General features: G+C 41.0%; 1 protein-coding gene across 2 annotated transcripts in view; it reads right to left on the bottom strand.

The window, feature by feature from the left end:
- Positions 1 to 25189, bottom strand: part of ARID5B (AT-rich interaction domain 5B) — a 206923-nt gene that overhangs the window by 97316 nt on the left and 84418 nt on the right. For both annotated transcript variants that reach the window (XM_020998264.2, XM_020998263.2), the window contains one exon: positions 16159 to 16389. In XM_020998264.2, the coding sequence (XP_020853923.1) occupies positions 16159 to 16389 (231 nt within the window). The remainder of the gene's footprint in view (positions 1 to 16158; positions 16390 to 25189) is intronic.

Here is a 25189-nt window from a genome sequence, read left to right as displayed (position 1 = left end):
TTGGACTCCCTATTAGTCTTTGGGAAAAGTGATGCCCAAAATCCCAGGGTCCCATCACATGGAAAGATCTGTATGGTGGCTGGTCAGGGTAGGTCTAGGGAAGACTACAGAGTGGCAAGAAGTAAAAGAGGGGTGTGTGTGTGTGTGTGTGTGTGTGTGTGTGTGTGTGTGAGAGAGAGAGAGAGAGAGAGAGAGAGAGAGAGAGAGAGAGAGAGACAGAGTGTGTAAAGGGGGGGAGGTACAGGGAAGAGTGCTCTCCCAGTCCAAGTTGTATTTAGAATATGTCTGATGGCCCAATAAAGAAACCCTTCTCAGAAGTGAAACATTCAAATCATCTTCAACCCATGCTTTGGGTTACACAAACCCAAACATGCGCTTTCAAAAGCAAGGCACCTGCACCTGACATCTTTTGTATTCCAGGGTGTAGTGTGCTATCCTGCTCATGGGAGGCACCCAATAAATGTCTATTGTTGGCAAGAGCTTGAGGTATTCACTGAATTTTCATGGAAAACACTTTATCATATATGTATAACAGAGAGACAATACTGTATAATGGAGAGAGAGCCTTCAGCAAGTCACTTAATCTTTGCCTCAGTTTCCTCATCTGCAAAATGGGGATGATAATAATAGCACCTACTTTTGTGAGGATCAGATGAGATAATTGTCAGCTGCCTAGCACTTAGTACGCCCAATATCAATATTAGCTACCACTTAACCTCTCAGAACTCTAGACAACTCTAAGAGAAACAAACTATCAACCAGAATTAACTGGAGGACGAGGGAATTACCTCATGTTGGAGTCACCTTAGTAATTGTACTTTCATGTCCTAGCTTTTATTCCAGCTTTTTGTAAATGTATCTCATCTCCTAAGAGGAGGAGCTCTTCGAGGGCAGAGCCTGACTGCTCATCTCTAGAGCCCTTATCATGCCAATGTTTATGGAGTACATGGATGAACGCATGAATATGGCAAATTCACTCGATAGACCAGTTATTTTAGCTTGAAAATGGAGCAAAATGATTGTAGCCTCTATCAGCTGACATGACAAGATTGGACTGGCCCAACCTATCCAAGGTCATGTCCCAAGTGTGTCTGGCTACATGCATTAAAGAGGTCTTTAGAAAAGCTGCACAAAATTGGGTTTTTGTAAGTTGAATCATTTTGAAAACACTTGTGGAACTCGATATGTAAAGTAAATCCATGGCAGGCAACTCCTTTTGAAATGCAAAAATAAAAAAAATCACTGTTTAATTTACTATTCTTTATAGATCTAGATTTCAAAATACCACAAATCTGGGCATATTATCTGACATGAACTTCAATTAATCAGAATAATCAGGGAATGTTATTCCAGGTAGCTTAACCTTCAGATTCAATGTGGATTAACTAAAAGATTCCTTTATTTTAAGCCCAGATTCTGAAATTCCTAAAAATCAAGGTATGGTAGGGCTGCAAAGGACCTACGAGAGCATTTTAATCCAATGGCTTCATTTTATAGACGAGGAGACTGAGAGGGTCAAAGGTTTGCTCCAGGCGCATTAGGAGCAGAATTGATGAGCTCATTCAGCGGTACTGGAGTTCATGAGGAAAAGCTCACCACCTATTTAGGTTATGATTGATTACGTTAACTAATCTGTCTACTGATCATAGCACATCAATCCTTTATAGGCTCAAGCATAAAACACCCAAACATCCTGGCAAAAACAAAGCAAAAAACCGGACAACCATCCCCATGAGCCACCTATTCATTACCAAGCACCTCAATGTTTCCCAATGTGTGTAGACACAGCCAAAGTTTCCATTTTGAAATTATCATTAAACTAAGCAGGTCCCCAATGGTCACTTTTTTTTTCTACCTAAAGCCAGGATGATGCCTTCATCATCCTAACTAAACAAATGTCAGGCATACTCTTAAAAGTTCTGCAAAAAGGAAAAAAAAATCATGCAAACCAGAGCTCTACCACATCCCATGGTTTCAGAGTTAGGAGGGTCTTTGTCAGTAGCAGCTAAGGCTCTTAAGTCTGTCTGGCCAAGCTGAACTTGGAAAGGCAGTCTCCCACCAATCCCCAGGTAAAGAGACTTCTCCCATATGGCTGACTCCGCCTCAGCGGCTGCTTAGGGACTTCCCTGATGTCGTCCTGGAAGATCTGCTGATGATTTGAGATTCCCTGCTCTTCTAGACATACTGTTCCCCTTCTCTATGATGGACCCTGCTGGGACCCGGTAACAGCCTGAGCTAGCTTCCCCCATGGCAATTCTCCCTTGTCCTCCCTGCCTCAGTTGTTGTGGAGGCTACTTCCTGTCCAAACTGGGACTTAGCCTTGAATTCAAGACATCCTGCCCATCTTATGGTCAAGAGCAGTGTCTGGGCTGGGCTATGACAATCTTTCCTATGGGGCACCTGACGCTCCGGAGAATGAATTCAATTCAATGCAACAAGCTCTAATCAAGTACCTACTATGCGCAATGCACTGCATTTGTACGGAATGGCCATAACTTCATGTTGGCACTAGAATAAATTGTTCTAAATCACAGCGACATGACTATCCCCATAGACAAGATCAAAATAACTCCAGGTCTGCCCAAGATACATCCTCTACCTCAAGCCACCAAATAGATCCTCAAGTTCACTATATAATGCTTATCAATAAAACCTCCACATCCCTTAGGGGGAGGTAGCTGGCTTAAGAGGGTAGCTCGTGTTAGGAGTAGTTTCCTCTCCCTCTCCTTTCCCCTCCCCCCCTTCTCACTCTCTCTCCCCCACCCCTATCTGTCTCCCTTCCTTCCCTTCCTCTTTCCCTCCCAATATTCCTTTCACCTTTCAGTCCAAGAACTCTTGCAATCCAGCTCTAACCCTTCCCTGAATCATGTCCATACCGGTGACCATGGAGACTTTGAAAATCCCGTACAAGGCCATTTTTTGGTCTTACAGTATATTGAACGCAATTTAATCTCTCCTGGATGATCTGAGACCTTGTAACACTTCCAGGGCATTATTATTTGTAGGTGCTATAGGCTTTTGAGCTGAAGGAGATCTGAAAGACTCTGGTTCGAACACCACATTAAGGAAAGGCAGGCTATGCTCTTAACTGTTTAACAATTGGCTCTCTGGAAGACCGTGTGCCTTGGACATCCTTTTGAGATTAGTTTACATTATTAACATTTTCTTCATCGCTTTTTTAAGTAGACAATCAACAAAATGACAAACTGAGGCATAATTTGTAGCATTTGCTGATATCCAAGGTGAAAATGCTCACACTGAAGATTAAACAAGTGGCTCTTGATGATTCAAGTCGGCTCCATCTTGCCCTTGAGCAAAGAGGTATGGAGAGTGGAGAGGGCAAAAGGAGAACGGGCAACAGAAGTGGTAATAATCCAATGCCTTTCTAACACATTCATTTTCTAGGTGAGAAAACTCAAGGAGAAAAAAAGGTAGAATTGCAAGTGGAATTAGTTGTAGCGGAAAGAACACAGAATTAGGCTCCAGATCTGGTCACAGCTTTGCCACTCACTGTGTGACCTTGGCTAAGTCACTTGATTTCCCCCACTCTTAGTTCCCTCATCTGTCAAATGGATTAATCACCAAGTTGGCTCTTCCTGGTGCCCAGAAGCATGATGAGATGTAGTATGACAAAAGCACTTGGCCAATAAAGGGATAAAAGTGTAAGTGTATGGGATTAGTACGATCGTAAAATGAATGGAAGGCCCTGAATTTGAACTCACACCCATACCGACATGGTAGGGGAGCCACATTTCTTCCTAGCCATGGTCTCTTTGGATTTTCTGTCTGTTTTTGGTTGAGGGTCTTCCCATCTTGCCCAGGCTAGAAGTGCCCAATCCCAACACTGACCAGTATGAAAGTTTTAACTTTCTCCATTTTTTTGGACCTAGTTCATCCCTCCTTAGGCAGTCTGAGAGTCCTCTACTCTCCAGGTGCTAAGCTTAGCATGGACAGACTTTGGCTACACGGAGCCCGCTCCAGGAGCAGGGACCATAGGAATTCACTATCATACTCGGTCTGCTTGTGGTCTGGAAGGAGTCATAAGCAGGCCTCCAAAAGCATCCTCAGGAACCCTCTGTTTCCACCACGTTTTCCCTCTTTAATTTTTGCTAAGAACCATGCAACTGAATAGCTTTTGTTGCCCTGTGCCTGCCATCCATGCAAACGTAAACATTTAATCTCTACCAATGAGTGAGTACCAATGCTTCAGTGGCTCTACTTAGAAAGTTGAAATTCTCATGCTGTTTTTGATCCATTGGTTAAAATATTTCATCTTAGGTCTAAGTACTGGTAGTACGTTAGGGGCTGGAAGGGGAAGCATGATGGACTGGGTGCTATGATTTTTCCATGGCCAAAAGTCATTCCTATGATAGAAAACGATTTGTTCTTGACAACAAATAATCCCAGTTGAATAATGGGACCACTACAGAATTCATATGTCCATAGAATGTTAGTACGGGGAAGGACCTTTGAGACGATCCAGTCCAATCCTTTCATTTTACATGAAGCTTAGAGAAAGGTGACATATTTGCTCAAGGTCAAACAACTAGTTAAGTGGCAGTCACTCCAAAATTGATAGCCTTCTGCTATGTCAAACTGTTTCCTTTAGGAGGGGGGTAATCAAGTATTCTTTAACAACCTCACTTAAAATTTGATTGACCGATTGATTTGGCCTTATTAGGTACAAGGTTACTAAATCCAAACCCCATGAATATCTGCTGGACTTAAAACAACCTACCCTGCAGCTTAACTGGATCTATTTCTGATCCATAAAAACCACTGCTGATTAGGAGGTGAAGGACAGATCGATGCCCTGTCTTCTAACAGCCCTGTTTGGGGGACTTCTTTTCCAAACGGAATCCCAAAGCCTCCAGAGAAGTTCAAGGAAGATTCAGCCCAACTTATACGGCATTCCCTCTACTTAGTTAGAAAGAACCTAGTCCTGGTGTTGAAGGAAGAATGGGTCTGTTGAACATCTTCACCGTCTTCCTTATCACCCGAAGAGATTTCTTACTACGAAGAAACAGGGCTCCCTTGAGTGAGATGTTTCCTTTTCTGTAAGAGTCAGTTCAATAGAAAGCAAGACAACATACTCCTTGACTAGAACAGAACAAAAATTGATCTCAAGTAAACATTTATTAATTGGCTACACTATGAAAGGCACGATAGAATAAAGTACAAGGTAAACTGGGCAACAGAAAGCACTGGAAAGAGCCACAAGGTCAACAGTTTGTTTTAATGCTAGTTTGATTTCATTCTGCTAAAATGTATATAACTATATAGAATACATTTTTCTCCACTATATCTAAAATAAAGGCTGACATTTGAGAGAGTTTGGTTGGAGATCTACCCCATGCTCGGTTCAACTGCTGGTTAACTGGTGTTTACTATAAACTTTGAGTTTACAATAATGACAGTAAATTTAATAAAAGAGTAATTAAGTCAGCAGGGAAACGGCAAAAATATAAAGTCTGTACTAAAGGGCCTCTAAGCTCTAGGGAAGGAAAGAAGATGTAGAAGCTAAAAAAGTTGATGAGAAGGCCTTTGAGACCCTCCAGAGCTCTTTCCAAAGCTGGAGTGACTGTGATGGTTAATTCATACTTCCAGGAGATAATTTTTTGTTACTTACTGAAATCTCAGCTGACATTGCTGGCTCACCTTCCACCCCAGGTGGCCTCTATTTACTCTCTTTATCCCTAAAAGGCAGCCATTACATTTTAGAAGGGGCAGCAGCTTCCTCTTTTTTCAAAGCTCCCCACCTTTCATTCTGCCTGCTGATGAAAGTTCCTTGACCCTCTTGGAGAAGATGGGTCACTGCCTAGTAGTGGCTTGCGGTCCTCACATGGACTTAAGTTTAGCTGCTGGAGGGATAAGGAACCTTGCTCTGGGGACTGCTTCAATGTGGCTATTTGATAGTCCAGGATGAAGATGGAAGACACTCCTGCTATCACCTCAAATACCACTTTCTTCAGGAGGCCTCTCCTGGTACTTCCAGCTGCTAACGCCTTCCCCTTTCTGATTATCTTCAACTACTCTGTACATATCTTGGGGGTGCCTAATGATGTCTATGTTTTCTTCCCCATTAGAATATAAGCTCATTGAGGGCAGGGACTGTGTTCTACCTTTCTTTGAATCCTCTAGTGCCAGACAAGCAGTAAGTGCTGAATAAATGCCTGCTGATTGACCGACGTCTTTGTTCACATCGAACGTTCTTTCTCATATCATTATCTGGTTCCTTCTCTTTCTTTAAGACCCAGATGAAGCAGTACCTTCTCCATGAAGTCTTTCTTAACTACCTTAGTCCTCAGGGATCTTTGCTCTGCTAAACTTCTGTAACGCCAAATGTCTATTGCATTCATTTAGCCCTTGAAATATGCCTTTGAAGTACTGATGTACTTAAAATCCATAAAATGCTTTCCTTGCAGCACTGTGAATTAGGTTATCAGCTTATCAACATCACCATTTTATAGATGAGGAACCAGCTGGGCAGCAGAGGAGTTGAGTGATTTAGACTAACACCCATTTTCCAGATGAAGAAAGTGAGGCCCAAAGATGTCACGACCTGTTGAAGGTCCCAGAGCTAATAAGGAGTACCCAGTTCTTCTGTCTCCAAATTCACTGCTTTTTCCATGCCCCTCCTCCTCCCCCACAGCCATATAGACACTGAGTGTTGGAGGTGGCATATGACCCAGTGGGGGCTGGGACAGAGATGGCTTGATTCTATGGCTTCCAGCCACTCCTCCTTCCACTATGTCACATCGTGTCTTTGCACCGGTAGGCATGTGATAAATGTTGGATAATTCACTCACAGTAGTAAGTGTTTTTACTATTATTAGTGGCATGGATATTGCTGATATTGCACCTATTCTAATCCCTCTCCTCACAAGGGAAACTGAAAGACCAGAACTGGAATAGCTTGAAGAATTCCCAGCAGGAGGATTTTGTGTCCACGACTAAAGTACGCATGAAGCCCAGCTGATGGGAGCAAGGGCAATGCCAGCTAGCCGTGAGATTTCCTGAACAAGCGACACAGTCTTTTCTCATGCCAAGAACTTGCCTACTTGGCCCCCTCTGAAAACCCATTACCAAATCATGGCAAACAAAATTTAATTTAAAAAAGGGAAATGATTTATATGTTACAGGAATACAAATGTGAGAGAAGCAGGAAAGCTAGCATACATTTCAGTTTTTGAAATTAGACCTATAACTTTTTCATTTAAAAAAAAAGATGCCGATGTGGGCATGCCAATGCCTTCTAAGCAGAATATTGTAGCAAGGTATAGAGCAAAAGCCTCTTCAGGCACACAGCTCCAGCTCACACCAAGGTTATGGGAGACCTGGGCATGTCCCATGGAGTTCTAAGTGTCTTCATGGAGTTCTAAGTGTCTTCGGCACTTAAAATGTTGATCTTACAGCATTATAAGTCTTCGTAGCTAGCCCTCAAACACAGCCAATCTATCTTGGGATTGAGAATCCTTATGATAATTTCTTTTGTAATTTTTGAATTTCTTCCACAGCCAGTACAAACCACTGACCACCTCATTCTCCCTCCACCCTACCATCTGGATTATTCCTGGTTGATTTCAACATATATACCCCACATACATTGAGTTCCTTGGGTACTCTGGCTTCTAAAATCTCTGCCAAAGTAGGAACATTTTTTGGCTTTGTTGGCCCAAATATGTTCTTAGAGCCAAGGTAATATATGTTCATGCATGTGAGTTTATTTCCCATGAGTGAATCTTTTCTCCTCCAAAGAAACTATCTGACCTTGAAGGTTGCATCTTCTACGTGGCTGCAGTGATTAAGAGAAAAGGTAGCCACATCTGGCTTCAGAGACATAGGCTCTCATTCTCACTCTGTGTGAGTTTGGTTAAGTCATTTTTTCCAGGTCTCAGTACTACTCATCTGTAAAATGTAGGCTTGGATTAGCCAATCTCTAAATTTTCTGTAAGCACCACCTCTGAGGGATACTGTGATCTCTAATATCCTTTCCAACCCTAAATCTATGATGCTACAATTTTATTTCTGTATTCATTATAGTGCTTCAGATGATACTAAGGACGTAGTGGAAATGCTATGAATCTCTGTGACTAGACCTGGAGTCAGGAAAACAGAAGTTTGAACCCTGCCTTACACACTTACTGAATGTATATCCTTGAACAAGCCTTTAATTATCTCAGCCTCAGTTTCCTCATCTGAAAAATGGGCATAATAGGATCTACCTTATAGAGCAATTGTAAGGTTCAAATAATATACGTAAAACACTTTGCAAATTTTAAAATGTTACATAAATGTTGTTACTACTACTACTATTATTACTATTACTCCTCCTCTTCCTCCTCCTCCTTCTCCTACTACTACTATTATTACTACTCCTACTACTGAGTTGCTCCTCAGTGGGACAAAGAGGCTGCCACTACCACCCATGGGCGCTCATTTCTGACTAGGCACATTTAGACAAGCTTTTCTCCCTATAGCCCAGGTTACAAAAGGGTTAAAGATGAATGTTAGTATGAGAGTGAGTATTTCTGCTTATCAAAGGGCTTTCTTATTAAAAAGAAGACTGAATATTCTTTCTCCATCATGTGACTTCCCTCAGCCTTAATAATTTTGCAAGTTGATTTCTCAAAGAATCAGTTTCTTCCTGTGTGCGTGTTTTTTTTTTATTGACAAAAACGTCCATTTCACTCAGCAGAAGACTATGTTGATCTTCGTAATGTAATGGGATATAACTTTCCTACTTTTCTAGATGAAATGTTTGGTGAAAGATTAGCCAATATAATCTTATGGGGTGAACAAGAGTTTATTGTACCCACGAGCCCAGATAGCTTTTTAATAAGCCACTGAGTCCACCCTGCTATTAAAAAGTAGTCTGAAACAATTTTAAAATATTCTTTTGTTTAAAAAAAAATACAGGGAAAAAAATCCACTCATCCTACTCTCCTATAAGCTATGTCTATATAAAGGCTGGAATAATTTACAACAGCAACAACCATATTCTCTCCATTAGTCTTTACTAGAGGTGATATATTTTTACCTGTTATAACCCTTTTGTCCTGGTATCCGGGCTTCTAAGTCTCTGCCAACATAGGGGCATTTTCTGGTTTTTTGGCCTAAGCATGTTCTTAAAGTCAAGGCAATAAATCACCAATTACATATAAGAGAGAAGACGTGTGACTGCCTTTGTTGGCCGTGTTTCTCAGGTAGTCAGCTCACCATAGTGCCTGGTGAAAATCAACAGGTTCCCTACTTTCTCCACTCATCTCTTTGGGTGGCATATCTGAAAGGCAGCATGGAGTGAGACACGAATATTCACAGGGGCTTGTGATGATGTTGTGTCCACAAATGTATGCGTTTCTCGGACTTCAAAGAGAAACCAATCCTATGTCCTGGACTGGTTCTTCTTTGTAACCAGCCTACAACTTGCAAGAATTTCTTTAGTGCTTATCTTTAATTAAAGATAATGTTGATGGTTTTTATTATCTTTGAGATCAGTAAGATACCAACTGGCATGGGTACACTTTGAGTGGCAGCAATTGTGAACACGGCCAGGAGTTTGTGATCAAAGAAATCTACTGAGACCAAAAAGTACAATGGCCTATCAATTCTCAACATCTTTAACAAAATAGCCACCTTTCCCTCCATTTCTAGCAAAAATAGGGAATTTCTGGAGCAGAAGAAGTCAAGGGTAGCTGGGCCCTCGACCTCCATTCTTTCTTGTCATAGAAATTCAAGGTTTTCTTCCCTTCTTTTTTGATTCAATATATATTTTCTCCCAACAAGAAAATGGAAAAGGAGAAGAATCAAATAAGCATCTTTAAAGTGGATTAGAAAAAGTGGGGGAAATTATGCCCCCGCCATTAATATTTTGTCAACTAGTGGAAGAGTTCAAAGGTCTCAAGCTACATGAGTTCCTCTGTTCAACGGCCTTTGCAGAACCTAACTTATGGTGCTTGGGGCCTGAGACATGTACAGGCATGCAAACACATGTATGTGCATGTATAAATCAATCCTGAAATTACTATGACTCTTACCTGAAGATCAATGCTTATGACATGGACCCACAGACTAATGAATAAAAGAATGGGCTTCTTGCTGTAAATCTCAAATTTCTTTAAGGTGAAAAGTCTTTACCTTGGCTTACTCATAGTCTTGGTCAGAAATGACCACATATGTAACTCTGACCTGCTAAATGGACTAGTAGACCAAGACTGGACCTGGAGTCAAGAAAACACAAGTTTGAACCCTTCTTTACACACTTACTGGTTATGTATCCCTGAGCAAGCCTTTAATTATCTCAGCCTCAGGTTCCTCATCTGAAAAATGGGGATGATAATAGCAACTACCTTACAGGGGAATTGTGAGGTTCAGATAATATATGCAAAATACTTTGCAAATCTTTAAGTGCTATATAAATGCTGCTGCTGCTGCTGCTACTACTACTACTACTACTACTACTACCACCACCACCACCACCACCACCACCCACCATCACCACTACTATTAGCTTTAGGACACTTCTTATGCATCTTTTCAATTTTTAGAAAGACCAAGGAGTCCAAAACTAATTACATTTTGTTCCCTTTCCAGGCATCTGTAACAAATGGTACTGGTAGCATTTGTGCAAGGGGGTTTCTCTGTTAGATCTTGCTGACAGAAGTCAGTACCTTAAAGTAAGCCACCCCCCACCCTGGTTTTTGTTTAGATTGAACTGTCATCACCTTATACAAATGAAATCAATCTACATGATGTCAATGTAAACCCTATTCATTACAAGGTGCTGTGCATTTTATTGTTCTGCTAGAAAAAAGAGATACAAGGTTTTGGGGGGCATTTCTTTCTGCCACAACATGCACTGGACACAATATAAATGACAGGGTACATTTCATAATGGAGAAATCCAATGAAGGAAATGGCTAAGCACCTGGCAGGGACAGGGAAGGGGGTGAGGTCCAATTCTCTGAGATTCTACCAGGATGGTGGGAGTAAGGACTCTGAACTGGGTTATAGTTTTTGTAAAAATATTACCTTAAGGGAGGGGATCTTAACTCTTTTTGTTGTGCTTTGTTTTTGTTTTTGCCATAGGTTCCTTTGGCCATCTCTGGTGAAGCCTGTAGATTTAACCCTTCTCTGGATGTTTGTAAATAAATAAAATAAAATACATAAGTTTGCAAAAGACAATTACATTGAAATATAATTATCAATTAAAAAGCTTCCAGCCCTCCAGGTTAAGAACTCTTGCCTTCACTTTTCCCTTTTGCCAATTATTATACAATCTCATTTCCTAATCACAAATTCATCATAGCCTCTCTCTCTCTCTCTCTCTTTTGGCAGAGGGAAGAAAGGGTGGCCTATTTCTTTAGTTTTAAGATACGCCAATTCTCCACGCTAAGAAAAGAACACATGACTTTTAAGAGTAGCATAACTGAGAGGGCCAAGGAATACAATCGGTATCCAGATGTTGGGTCTTTTCAATCACCTTTTATTAATACCCCCCAATTTAGGCTTTAGACCCCAGTCCTAGAATCTATACAAAGCTATAACCAAGGAATGAACTTGAATAAAATGGAGTCAAGAAAGCAGATGGTCTGCTATCAAAACCCTTCAAGCCTAAAATAACCTTTCCAAAGGAAGGAGGACAGTTAATTAAAACCAAGCTATATTTACTTGATTCTGAATATCTCAATGTAAATAAAAATCTCGATGGTGCTGCTGTGATGGCAGGCTAAACCATGGCATTTCATTGATCCTCTTTTTCCCTTTAAAGTTTCTAATCAAACTTTTCATTAAATAGCTTCAGAAAACACCATGGAGTTTTGCAATAAACAGCCACAGATCTAAATGAATCACATTTACTATCCTATGAAACTCCTTCATTCTGTGGAGCACTCTGAAAAAGCGAGTACCCTCTGACAGACATATTGCATCTACCCACGAGATCCTGGTTCCAAGGGGACCTGGCTTTTGAGGGCATGGGGCCAATGAGGCTTGAACCCCATTTAGGGCAAAGAGAGAAAGAAAACCCTGTCCAGAGGCCACAGACTGTACTTTTCACCATGTTTCTCCAATTCATAAATCTATCCCCACTGTTAAGGAGGGGAACGAGGTAAGAGAAAGCAATTTGTTGCTATTCATAAAAACAAACCCAACTGCACATCTTGGGGACAATGGGTATTAATAATGTCTTCCTAAAAAAATATACCAGTCAAAATACTGGCAAAGGCAGCCACAATGGGTCAGTAGAAACAATAGTAGGCAGGATGGCAAAGTGATGGATTTGCAGCCAGATGACCCGGATTCAACACCTGTTAGAGGCGATTGCTTCCAACTACCTCATCACCTTCATGACCATGGGCAATCCAGGTAACCACCAAAGAGCCTCAGCTCCCCAGTCTGTAAAATGCCAGGGCGGAACAAGGCAGTAGCTAAGGCCCCTTCCAACTCTCCATCTATGAGGACTTTGAGAACACCAAGCCAGAAGTAGGAAGAGTTGGGTTCTAGGCCTGGCTTGACCATGAACTAACCTGCCACAGAAACTTTCTGAGCTCGTGTCCTTATTTCTAAAATGAGCATAATATTCCTATTCCTCTCTATTGTTGTTTTTAAAATGAGATAAAGTATGGGAAAGGAACTGGCAGAGTACAAAGCTCCACGAGATGTTATGTACCAAGAAGCTAAGTTATTTTAAGGGAAGGAAGAAAATACATATTTATATGATGCATATTACATAGTACTATGTATCATATGTAACATTATACATTTTAATTTAATAGATAAAATATAAAACAATTTTATATCTTATGTAAATATAGCTGTGTGCGCTGGCAAATGCCAACAATGTAACCCTAGCTACTGAGGCTGGTAGGTTCCCTGAATCTGCACTAAGTCCATCAGTTAATATAGTGAGCCCTCAGACAGGGTAGACTGCTAGGTTGTAAAAGGAGAAGGGAACTGGCCCAGGTCAGAAATGGAGCAGGACAAAGCACCCATGCCAATCTATATTAGTAGGACTGGGTACATTTGTGAGTAGCACCTGCCCTTCCAGCCCAGGTGAAATAGGGAGACTTAGCCTTTTAAAAAATATCTATCTATCTACATATACATTCATTACATATTTACATCATATACAATCTATTATTCAAATAGATCATATATTCAAATATATATAAATAACACATAAATACGCTTATAACATGTAATATAACACAATAGAAACACACAGGTATCTACATTTTCCCCCTAATAAGCTTCTGTACTCTTTTTTATCTTTCATGACCAATTTATACCCTACCACAAATCTTTCTATGAACCTTTTGGCTTACACTCTAACTCTATTTCTCCCTCCTCTAAACCCCCAGGGCACCTTTTGTTCATTTGATGCTTAATTATATATTTCTTTGGTGGGGGTGGGGGGGGAACGACCTGGGGGGGGGGACGACACAGACACAGAGAGACAGAGACAGACCAAGAAAGACAGAGAGAGTTCTTGTCTTCCCAACCAGACTAAGAGGTCCTCAGGGGTAGGGAACTCTACTCTCCCCCACAGCACCTAACAGAGTACTCAGTCCATAGCAGGGGCTCCGGAAATACTGGTTGATTAAATAAACATTTGTTACAACTAGGAAAACAGACACTGTCCTTACAATGGGCAACTGAGAGGTATTGTCCAAGCACACACACATTTCACATGTCAAAGGTACAGCTACTAAGTGCCATATACTTTCTTCCATCAGGTATCCTATTCATCCACCTGGTGATATGGCTAATAAAATTTGATTTTCACAGCACAGGCAAACTGTTACCTAAATTACATCTGACCAATTACTGAAGCAACCAGACGTGTGGTACAGAATATATATACTGTGCAACAAATTCATCTGTGAGCCCCCTGGCACTCTGGGTAATCAAACAGAAGTGTTTCAGTCATCTGGCAGTGTTTAATATTAGTAACATTTGTTTAATGCTAGTCACTAATTAAATTTATGTCCTTCTACCAACTGCTAGTTGTGGGGAGAAATCCTAGCCATACATTTTAACTAACTCCTTCAGCCGTGGCTCCCTGGCAAGACCAGATGATTTAAAAGTAAACTCTTTGGAAACTTAACGTGCATTCCACAGGGGGGAGGGAAGACAGGTAATATCAAAATTTCCAAAATTAAGAAATTCCCTGATTTTGCTAGCTTGCCTCAGATCACACTATGGGAAAATTTCAAATGCATTCCATTCCAGAAACATCTACTACCCTAATTATTATGGCCAGATACCCCAGAAGCTCTTTCAAGGCACCTTCAATAAAGAAAGTTGCCACTGCAAAAGACAGCTTCCACTTTAAGAAGCCCAGGAAGAAAAACAGTATTAAAATAAGCAATGTCACCAGGAGATTCAGGAAATCATGACTTCAAAAAGTCAGAGGCAAAGGTTTGGAAGAAACGTTTAAAATGGATTTAGTAACTCCAACAGCCATCTTGATCACTGTTGAATTGTTAAATTCTCAAATTACAGAAGAATCTTAATGGTAAGAGCTTTGAAACTTAATGACTAATAACTCTTAAATTAGCCCCAAAGGTTAAAACCTTTTTTTTCCATTGCATTACATTGTGAAATTCTAATTTCAAATGCTCTCAAACAAGAGGGAAGGAATTCTTTTGGTTTTATTTTGTGTCAGTAAATTAGAGGCCTCAGTAGAGTGGTGGGGGGGTGGGGGGTGGAGAGGGTGGTTTGAGGGGCCAAAGAGGGGAAGCTTAGGGTAGGACTGAAAAGAGGGATATACACACACACAAATATTTTTATCCAGCTGAATAAAAATTTTATTTCAAAGACATTCCAGAAAACATCTAACGCCCTAATTATTATGGCCAGATGTATTTGTACTAAAATATTCACATATCTTTGCTTTAAATACTGGGGAAGAGGGTGGGGAGGTGATAAAGTCTTCTTTCTTTTTTCTAATCAGTATTTTCGTTTTAAGGATTGGTAGAGATTTGGTGGACCTATAGATTTCATAGCTGAAATTACACTAATAACACAGTTTGAGCCCTTTCATAGGCTTTGAGATCCACTAAACGCTGACCTCACCATGCCCCTTCTCTCTCTCCCCTCGACTTCCACAATATGCCAATGCTCCCCCAGGGCAGGGATACTGGGGTTGGGGGGAACCTCAACAAAGCCTCTCCACAGGCATTACAAGAATGATTACTGTGGCTGTGTATACTTAATTGGTAGACACCACAATATACCACCCTATAACCAGGAGCCCATCTAAGAGAACCAAGTCAAGGAGAAACACCAGGTCACAGGATGGCGTAAGCAATAATTTAGAACCCTACAACATCTGGGGCCTGGATGACAGTGTGTGTGTGTGTGTGTGTGTGTGTGTGTGAAAAGCACATCATAATCTGTACTTGAAAGGCAGTGGAAATTTTTAGTCTAAGAATTTGAGTTCAAAATCCTACCTTTGGTACTAATTACCTGTGTGGCCTTGGCCAAATTGTCTACTCACATCCAGGCCTCAGCTATTAAATTTGGGGGGAGGGTTGGACTCAGTGGTTTCTAAGATTCCTTTTGGCTTAAAATCTAGGATCCTATGTACAGCAAAAGGATATCCAAAATGGTGCTCTGACATCAACAGTGGATATCTAATTCTATCTGAATACTGACAATGGAATACACACACTGACTCATATTTGCTGAGTGACTTGTTAGGGAAAAACCAATGTACCCCAGAGACAAACCCGAGACGCCTGTTGGTCCACAATAGGACCAGCATGTAGTGTTGTACCACAATGAGAGGTGAGTGACCACTGAGTAAAAACAACAGCCAAACAACTCAAGTTCATTGTAACAGAAAGCTTTTTGCCTTTTGGTCCTTGCCCAAAGTCCAATTTCAAGGTCTAACAAGCAGCTTCATGCTGTATATGCTGAACAACTTGTCTGTAGACTCAAAATAATAATCCCTTTGCCTATGGTAAACAGAGGTTGTGAGAGAGACCCGAACGTGGTTAAGAATCCACAGCCAACCATCATCTGCCACACTAATTGGGTGGAAACATCACACATGTGAGAATGAATGCTGTTCATCATTACTGCTCTTTTTCGGAGCCGAAAACAACTAGAAAGAAAGAAGTTTCACATGGGAAACAAAAAAGAGAGACTTACCAAATTCATCACATATACTCTCATTTTCTATAAGAGTTGGGTGGTCAAAAGTGTCCCGACAGTAAAGGATTTGTGGGTTCTTACTGACCACGGCAATTCCACCCAGGGCTAACACAAACTGGTCTGTTAGCACTGAGGATGGCTTGTCTTGAATACGCTTCAGCATGGAACGGTAGCGACAGTATTGGGGGTAGCTGAGGACGATCACATTAGAATCTTCATCATCCTCACCTAGAAAAGGAAGAAAAGACCTCAATTATGCTCTTTCCTCACATGAAGGAGGCAACGCATGCAATAATCAACACATGACCACATCATAATTTCAATCTCCAGATTCTGTTTTCTACATGATACGACATACAACAATAAGACATCTCATGTCAGTTCTCATTCATCAGAGTCATGGCTGGTGCCTCTTCCCTCCCTCCACAGAAAGTAGTATACTTCTCAGATTTCCATGGCTCTAAATATCATCATTACAATCTCTTCTCTCCTGACTCTTTCCCATGCCAGTCACCCCCAGCTAGTCATGCTTTTCCTTCCCCTATTCCAATGTTCCCCAAACCTTCAAAATCCATCTGGCAACTTGGCAAATCAAAGGGAACCCTGCCGAGAAGTACATCCCAAGAGCCCTTGTTAAAGGACTCAATCAGAACCACCTTAAGTCTGATGAAAATGCTTCAGCAACTTTAACGAAGCCCACCCATTCTTGATGTTCTTGATGCCTGTTTACACCTTGCTATATTTAGCACCCATTCACCAAGTGGATCTCTTCATGGATAGGTCTTTCCATCATCTTAAGCACTATAAATGACAAACAGTCAATCTCTTCTGTGACTCCCACTCCATGCAATGCCAAGCTAGATTTAGCATCCTAGAGCCCAGTTTGCCACTGCACTTAACAAACTCACCATCGGGACAGTTGTAACCAATTCCCAAATATGTCACTTACTTATCCAAAGGGAAAACACACAATATTTGAAGGCCTTACCATGCTGCAGGGATTTGTACAAGACAGTTGTTCAGGATACCAACACTATTATGGCCATGTGGTAACCAGTGGGAAATGTCTTAGGAAGGAGAGGATATAATGATAGAACATCACCAGTACCAATAGAAGGTGCGGATGTGACCTTTTCAGATAGCAATGCTATTTACGTTCATTTAGTTCCTCGGGCTGCTTATTTCTCCTCCAATGGAGATGTTTCGAGGCTTGCAAGATGACATCTTTTTACAGTTTACATTTCTTAGCCTCCTGCTTAGTTTGTGGGTAGCCACTTCTTCAGCTGGCACACTTAATTAAAAGGAAATATGTTTACATTGAAGGCAAGTTCCAAAATTAGAAGCCATTTCTAAAGATGGTAAAATGTGTCTCCCAAGACATGCTAATTTGAGATTTTTAAAGCAGACCCAAAAATAGTTTCATGCTTTTGGTTAAAGTAGGTGCTTCCTATAGAGTTAAAGCACTTACTAAATATTAAGTGTTAATATCCACCAATCTTTGTCAAAACTCAAGAGTACCTAAGTGCCATCCAAAGAGGCAACCACAAAGCTACAACTGTACCATCATAATTGTCCATGGAAGAAGAAATTCCAAATGAGACAGGGGCTGTGGTCTGATGGTCTACCTAGAAGCCGGGAAACTCCAAAACCCTAACTGAAGTTCCAGCAATGGCTTTCATTGGCACTGAGTAAGATATACCATGACTGCCTCAGTTTCTCTAGGTCATAGGATCATAGATTTTGCAGGAGAAGGGACCTTAGAAGCAATTGATTCTAACGCTGTCATTTTACAGATGAGGAAACAGGCTGAAAGTTATAAGATGAAGACAGTAGCACTTACTGACTTAATAAGAGACAAAGAAGCCTTCGGTGGCATTCCTCAATGGAGAAGTTCACGTGATCCCTTTGGACTATGTCACTTTCTTGATCATTCTCATTCCCCGTTATTCAATGATCCTTTCCCTTGATACTAGGCTCTCCCACAAAATACCTAAAATTCCCTCTCTTCCTCATTCCCTCCCCGTTTTGGGCTCAATGGGCCTCTTACATATACCTTTTTTGACCTATTCCATAACATTTTCTCATTCTAATTTAGGGAGATCATCATAGTAAGGCGGAGAGTGGGAAGAGTAACTGAAGATCATCTCTAGTTCTTCCTACTCACCATTTTACAGAAGAGGACACTGGTGCCCAGAGAGACCAAGTGCTTTGCCCAGTCACCCATTAGAAATGCCAGGATTAAAATCTGGGCCTTCTCTCCACTTTATTTGTGTACATATCTCATCCCCTCACTGATACGTTCTCCCTTAGGGGTTAGGGATTAGGTTAGGGATTAGCTGGCACAATGCCTTGGATGTGGTAAATTCCTGACAAATGTTCATTATATTTGAATTTCCTTCCTTCAATTAAGCAGTTCCTGAAATCTCACCTCTTCCACGAAGTCTTTCTTGATTAACTGAAAGTTAGTTACTGCCCTTTTCACTGAAACAAGCAGCTCCTCATTCTCCATTCGGCCGGCAATCTAGAATAGCTGCTTACATAAAGCTTTGTACATTTATGAATTTAATAATTGTTCAATCACCAAACTGCAGACTCTTGGCATTGAAAGGGGCCTCAGAAACCATCTAGGGCAGCTTGTGCCTGAAGGTGTCCTCTCTAGTACACACTGGACAAGGGGCTGTCCCACGTCTCCATGGAAGGGAAGCCCACCCTCTCCCGGGCACTTGCTTTATTTTGGGATGATAGCCCTAGTTGTGAGAAAGCTTCTCCTTGCTTATTCAGTTGTCTATATGTCTTCCTACCATCCTCACTCTTGGACCACAAGCTCCTGTCGAAACGAGGTAGCACAGATGTTAATGAATGTTCATGAGCAATGAGGACAGTGGTTCCTGATTAATTAGGCTAAGAACAACTCATTTCATGGAAAGCTGCAGAGAACAACCAGCTGTGGACCAGGATTTCCCGTGTGTTTTTGTAATGGCTCCCTATTACCTCCAGGATCAAATATAAATCCTCTCTTTGGCATTTACGCTTTCAGAACCTAACCTATTTTTACCTTTCCAGCCTTCTTTTACTATCCTCCTTTCTACAGACTCAGAAATTCACCTACACTTCCCTCTGGTAGCTCCTCACTGCTTCCCATCTCCACGCCTTTGCATCGGCTGTCTCCAGGTTTACGATGCTCTACTCCCTCATCTCTCTCTCTTAGATTCTATCAAGATTCAGCTCAAATCCCACCTTCTGCTGAGGGCCTTTCTTGTTCCCCTCCTTTTCCTCTCAGATTACCTTCTATCTACTCCATTCCATTTTTCATTTGTCCATATCTTGTATGTACTTACTTATTCGCACATTGTCTCCTCCATTAGAATGTAAGTCTCTGAGGATAGGGGCTATCTTTGTCTTTCTTTATATGGCCAGTAATAGTACAGTGCTAGGAACACAGACAAAGCACTTAATAAATGCTTTCTGACTGTTGCGTGGCAAGCCAGATCTCTTGACAAAGAACTTCCCAATCTCTAACAAATCAAATGGCCCCTTTCCAGCTTCATACCTGGGGTTCACTAAGTCTATAAATGGGCGACAATCACTGATCTGAATCATTCTGCATCTAGAGCAAAGTCATGAAATGCCAAGACAACTGATTTGCAGATGGAAAGAATTAAATCAACTGGTTGTTTTGTCGAGAAAATTTCATCAACAACCTTGTCGGACTGATTTCTGAACTGAGAGAACTGATCAGAGTGTTGGCACCGTGTGCGCAAAGCAAAGTTCAAGTGTGACAAACCTTCTTCCTAATGAGTCCTTCCCCAAAGGGGATTCCCATGCACTTCTCAAACTGCCACACCAAGATGCCAAACCTCACTGGCTCTCCAGAAAGTTGAAGAGTTAGCCTTCTGGGTAGGCACAGGGCCCAGAAGCAGTGGCCACTTGGGGCCCAGAAGCAGTGTCCCTTTACTGGGGCCTACTGGTAGCCCCTCTTGTGGACTGAGCAGATGCATTTGTTTGACCAGGGGAAAAAAAATCCACTGAAGACCCTGTGTGGTCATCTTGATATTAAGGAATCTATCACTTTATATGTAAAATGGATTTAGGGATCAGGGTGAAACAGGAGACAGGGGGAGGTACAATGGATGATCTCAAAGCTCTCTTCCAGTTCTAAAAATTCTCTAACTCCATGATTTTACCATAAGCCTTATTATTAAACTAACTTCCTCCTGACTTGATCCTAAGAACCTTAAAACCCAGTGCCTGATACAGCATCTTGACTGGCCACGAGGGGGAAGAAAAGAAAGCCAGGTCATCCCTGAGATACCTTTTTAAATAGAAATTCCAAGTTAACTTGTTTCCCAAATGACTTTTTCTTACTTGTGTGGTTCATCTGTGTGTGTGTATGTGTATGTATATGTGCACATAATAAACAAACACCGCAGTGCAAAGTTAGCCATGCAAGAAGGCCTGCCAGCAAATGCTCTGCCCGTGCATTTTTCCCCTTTCCAATTCATAATAAGGCCAACAGATAAATCTAAGAATGAATAAAGAATGGATAAATTGCACATTTGTTTAGTGAAAGACAAACAAAGTGTTCCTGGAACAAAGATTTTCTTTCAACCACACCCACATATGAAAAGAAATCAAAGCATTGCTCTAACAAAACACAGGCCTGAGAAAAAGAAGTTTTCTTCTCCCAACTCCAGTAGGCTGCCCTGAGTTGGGTTACGTGTATTATTCTACTTTCTAGTCAACAGAAAATCAGTGAGGAGTTGCTGGCACTGGTAAAAATTTTCAATTAATATAATGATGAGTTTCTAGTAAGGTAACAGTTCACTCCCTAGTTACAATCGGTTTTTCCCCATGTCCACTTCCCCCACCCCTCCAATCTGTATCTGTCTATTTTTAAAAGGAATTACGAGCCTGTGAACAGGAGATACAAAACTGCTAAACCTCATTTTAACTTCAATAAAAAGAATTTTACCTATCAAAAGTTAATACCTAATGTACATTGCTTGTAGATGCTCAACCAAAATTACTCTAATCCAGGGCTTATATCATAATTACACGTTTTGTTAACCTCTCTCAATGTCAATTTTTCATTTATTTATATATTTCCAAAGTTCAAAACAGAATTCCATAGAGAAACTGTAATTACATTGGGAGACTCCACCCATGCTTTTCAAACAGTAACTGTATACCGCTGCTTAATTCACATCGCTGGGCTGGGGGAGTGGGAGGTGGGGGGGGTGGAGAACAGAGTAAGAGCAGGCATTCAGGCTGAATAGCGTGTTGCTCAAGTTGCCTTTGTGCGAGGGGAGATGCATGAAATAGCAAACACAATGACTTAATGGGGCGCTGACTTCCAAACATCCATAATGCTATTTTTTTAATAGCAAAAGCTGGCCAAATGCACAGAGTGACTGAAAACATGATTTCCTGAGGAGAAATCTGCTTCCATACCTTCCCAAATGATTCAGAAATGCAACTTTCTTTTTCATTCTTGGGGCTGGGGAGGTGGGGGTGGGGGTGGGGGAGACTGAAGGAAGACTGTTTGTTTCGGAAACATTAGACTATTATAGTTACTGCTAACCACCATAATCTACCTCGAACATCAGTGAGCTTTTTTTTAACTTAAAAAAAAAAAAACCCTTCACGCCAGGATTTTATAGAGCCTGATGGAAAAAGTATGCATGTTCCTTCCTGCACCTAATTACCTCAACTGAGAAATCTGCCAAGAATCCGACCCTTTAGTTCTCTTAATCGTATTAGGGTGAAGGCATTTGGATGCCAACAGAAACAAACATTTACGGATTTTTCACTTAAAAGATTCCAAATATGTATTAAAGCTATGCTTGAAACACAACGTCCCCACTGCTTCAAAGACAACAGAGAGTGGTTTTTAAAAGAGCAAACCCGAATTTGCTCGTGTTATAAAACTTAATGTCTAGTTTCAGGCCAACTGAAGTAAAATCGTGTCGATATGAACTCCTCTCTCCATGATTTATGCTGCCTTCTGTTAGTTTATTACATTAGACATTCCTTTCTCAACGCTTTATACTTTTTCCTGTGCTCCTAGCAACCAGCTAGGAGAAGAGGCATCAACTTTATATACCTGGCTTCACTCCAGTTTTTGCTGCTATTGATAATTATATTGAAGTTTCCATTTAATTGCTGCTCTGTTGTGACACTGAATATTTGTCATAATTAGGCATTTCCTATTTTCTGTCCATTCATTTCTGATATTACTGAAAATGAAGACTGAATCCAGAAAACAAAAAGCAGAACAATAACACAGATAAGAGTAGCTACAGCTGTTACCATCATTACTAACACACTAACGTGTGGTAGGGAAAAAAATTCTGAATATAATTTCTCGGAAGGTAATTTTCCTTTCAGTCTAAGTACTCTTATTCATCTTACAGTTACTCAATGATTTCCTGTTCTAATTATAAGACATTATACAGAAAGACGTTTGTAAAAGGAAAATACACCAAAGCAACACAGCTAAATAGCCTGAATTGGTTGGAAGTGTTTAAAATTCCAAATTTGTTCATCAACTTGATCAATTCTTGGTTATGGCTCTGGATAATGTGTCCTACCACATGTCTAAACCTCTCTCGAGGCAGTCAAGTTAGTGCCCAAGTCTACTTCAAAGGGGAAAATACACTTGCAGTTAAACTGTTAAGGGGGGGGGAAAGATCAGTTATTTTTTCTCACCAAAGCTGTTAAGTTGGAGGCATGCCAAGACAAGGAGTGGAAAATCTTTTTTTTGTATAAAAGCAAAATGCTTGATTAAAAGAGAGAAAGAGCAAGATTCCACCCGGAATCTAAATGAATACAGCAGAAACGATTTCATAAAAACATGCTGTGACGTAAATTACACATCAGCATTGGACTGTTGTGGTTATTTTGAGAAATGGTTTGTACTGTAAGTCAGCTGGTTCGGCCCCACCCTTAATAGTTTTGTAATTCTCTACACAGCAAGTGAATGGAGCAGTCCTGAAATTGCTAAGAAGGAAAACAGACATAGCCATATAGAGTTGGCAATAAAAAGATAATGTACTTTTAACATAACAGAACAAGAAGATTGGTTTTATTAACTAAAAAACTACTTTAAATGGTCCCCAGCCTGCCATTTGTTTTGATAAATGGGAACACAGATCTTCCTAAGATAAGCAACAGAAACAACACTGGGGAACTTTAAAAAGTGGGAAAATGGATTAGTGTAAGGACAGCAAATTAAGCAAGAAAAATTCCAAATGCACAGTAAAAATAAATTAAGATTCAAGGGCTCTGAATAGACCTATTCTTACAGCAGGCCTCTTTGGAAAATATACACTTAAATTTTAAAAAAGAATTTTTTTATCCCACACCAAGGCAAACAGCTGGGCATAGGGGGATGCCTGGATAGAGTGTCCTACTTGTAACACATGAACCCATTTCCGAAATCCTGAAAGAAAAAAAGAAAAAGGAAGGTGACAGAAGAGAGACAACTATGACATCATCTCTCTGAATCAACTGAAGAACTATGGGCTTTCAGATAAGCTTTCTAATCCAGGGTCTAGTTTGCTTTGCAGCTCACTTCTATGAAATCTCAAGTCTGTATCGAAATATACACAAGTCATAGGAGAGGTCCATTAGTGAGACTATGGGAGGGGGGGCAGGCAAGATACACAAATAAAGCATATAGATCAGAGATTCAGAACTGGAAGGACTTCTGAAGCCACCATATATATAACCTCATCTCTCTTACTTAACTCACCTCATTAATGCCTGGAGGAGATAATATTGTCAACTGTTATCAGCCTTAGTGTGAATACATTTTGGATTACTTCTCAGTAGGTTTGATAATTAAAGAGAAACAGGGCACAGCGAAAAGGAAAGAAGGTAAGAAGACACTGAAACCAATGACCAATCACGCAACTAAGAAACTTGGGAGGGGGGTGGGGAGTAAAGGCAAGGGTCTCAACTGCTTCACAAGCCAAGATAATGCACACACTGGAAGTCATGGAATCTTACTTTTCTTTTTAAGGATCCACAAATCAAATGTAGAATATTTCAGGTAACCTAGACTGCCCTCCACATGATGGTGTCTCCCATGATATAATGGAAATTCCTGTATTTTTATCCCCAAGCTGCTCCAGCATAGTGCCAGGTATACAGTAGGTGTTTTAACAAATGCTTCGTAGGGGCAGCTAGGTGGCGCAGTGGATAAAGCACCAGCTCTGGATTCAGGAGGACCTGAGTTCAAATCTAGCCTCAGACACAATAACACTTACTAGCTATGTGACCCTGGGCAAGTCACTTAAGCCCACTGCCTAGCCAAAAAAAAAAAAAGCTTCCTGCTTGACTGAAGGCAAGGGCTACTTCCTATTCTTTTTTTTTTTGCCTTTGTATCCCCATCCCCTAATAGAGTATCTGACACATAGTAAATGACTGATGAGGGGCAGCATCCATGCCAAGAAGATAAGGGACTCTGCATTTAATTTGATCTGCTATCAGAACGTAACCTGGCTCTCCTCAGCCTGTCCTGAGCAATATAAGACAGTGTGGCTATCTTTACAGAAGGCCCCCACAACTACTAGTGGTGATCCAGTATTCCAATATTCCTTCCCTTCTGTGAACGTCTCTGTGTTTCACTCCAGGAGTTTCAAACTAGAGAGAAAACAGGGGTTCATATTGTTTTTGAGCTAGAAGGGAAGAAGTATTTGTGTTTGGGAAGCATGAGTGTCCCTAGATGGTGTGGCTTTTACGCCAGCAGGTGGCACAGTGACCTGGAATCACCAAGACCCAAGCCTGACCCCTATGACCCTCAGATGCTCACCAGCTCTGTGACCCTGGTCAAATCACTGAACCTCTCTCAGCCTGTTTCCTCATTGGCAAAATGGGCACAAAAACAGTACCTACGTCACAGGGCCAGCGTGAGGACGAAATGAGACGGCTGATGTAAAGCAGCTGGCAAAACTTAAAGCATTCTAGAATGACGTAGTGGTACACCAGTGGAGGTGAGGATGATGGTGCTGGATCCCAGAACTCT

Source organism: Phascolarctos cinereus, unplaced genomic scaffold (genome assembly GCF_003287225.1).
Source record: "Phascolarctos cinereus isolate Bilbo 61053 unplaced genomic scaffold, phaCin_HiC Scaffold_3;HRSCAF=262, whole genome shotgun sequence".
Classification (NCBI taxonomy): Eukaryota; Metazoa; Chordata; class Mammalia; order Diprotodontia; family Phascolarctidae; genus Phascolarctos; species Phascolarctos cinereus.
Note: the sequence above shows the minus strand (reverse complement) of the source record. Positions and strands in the feature narration are given on the sequence as shown.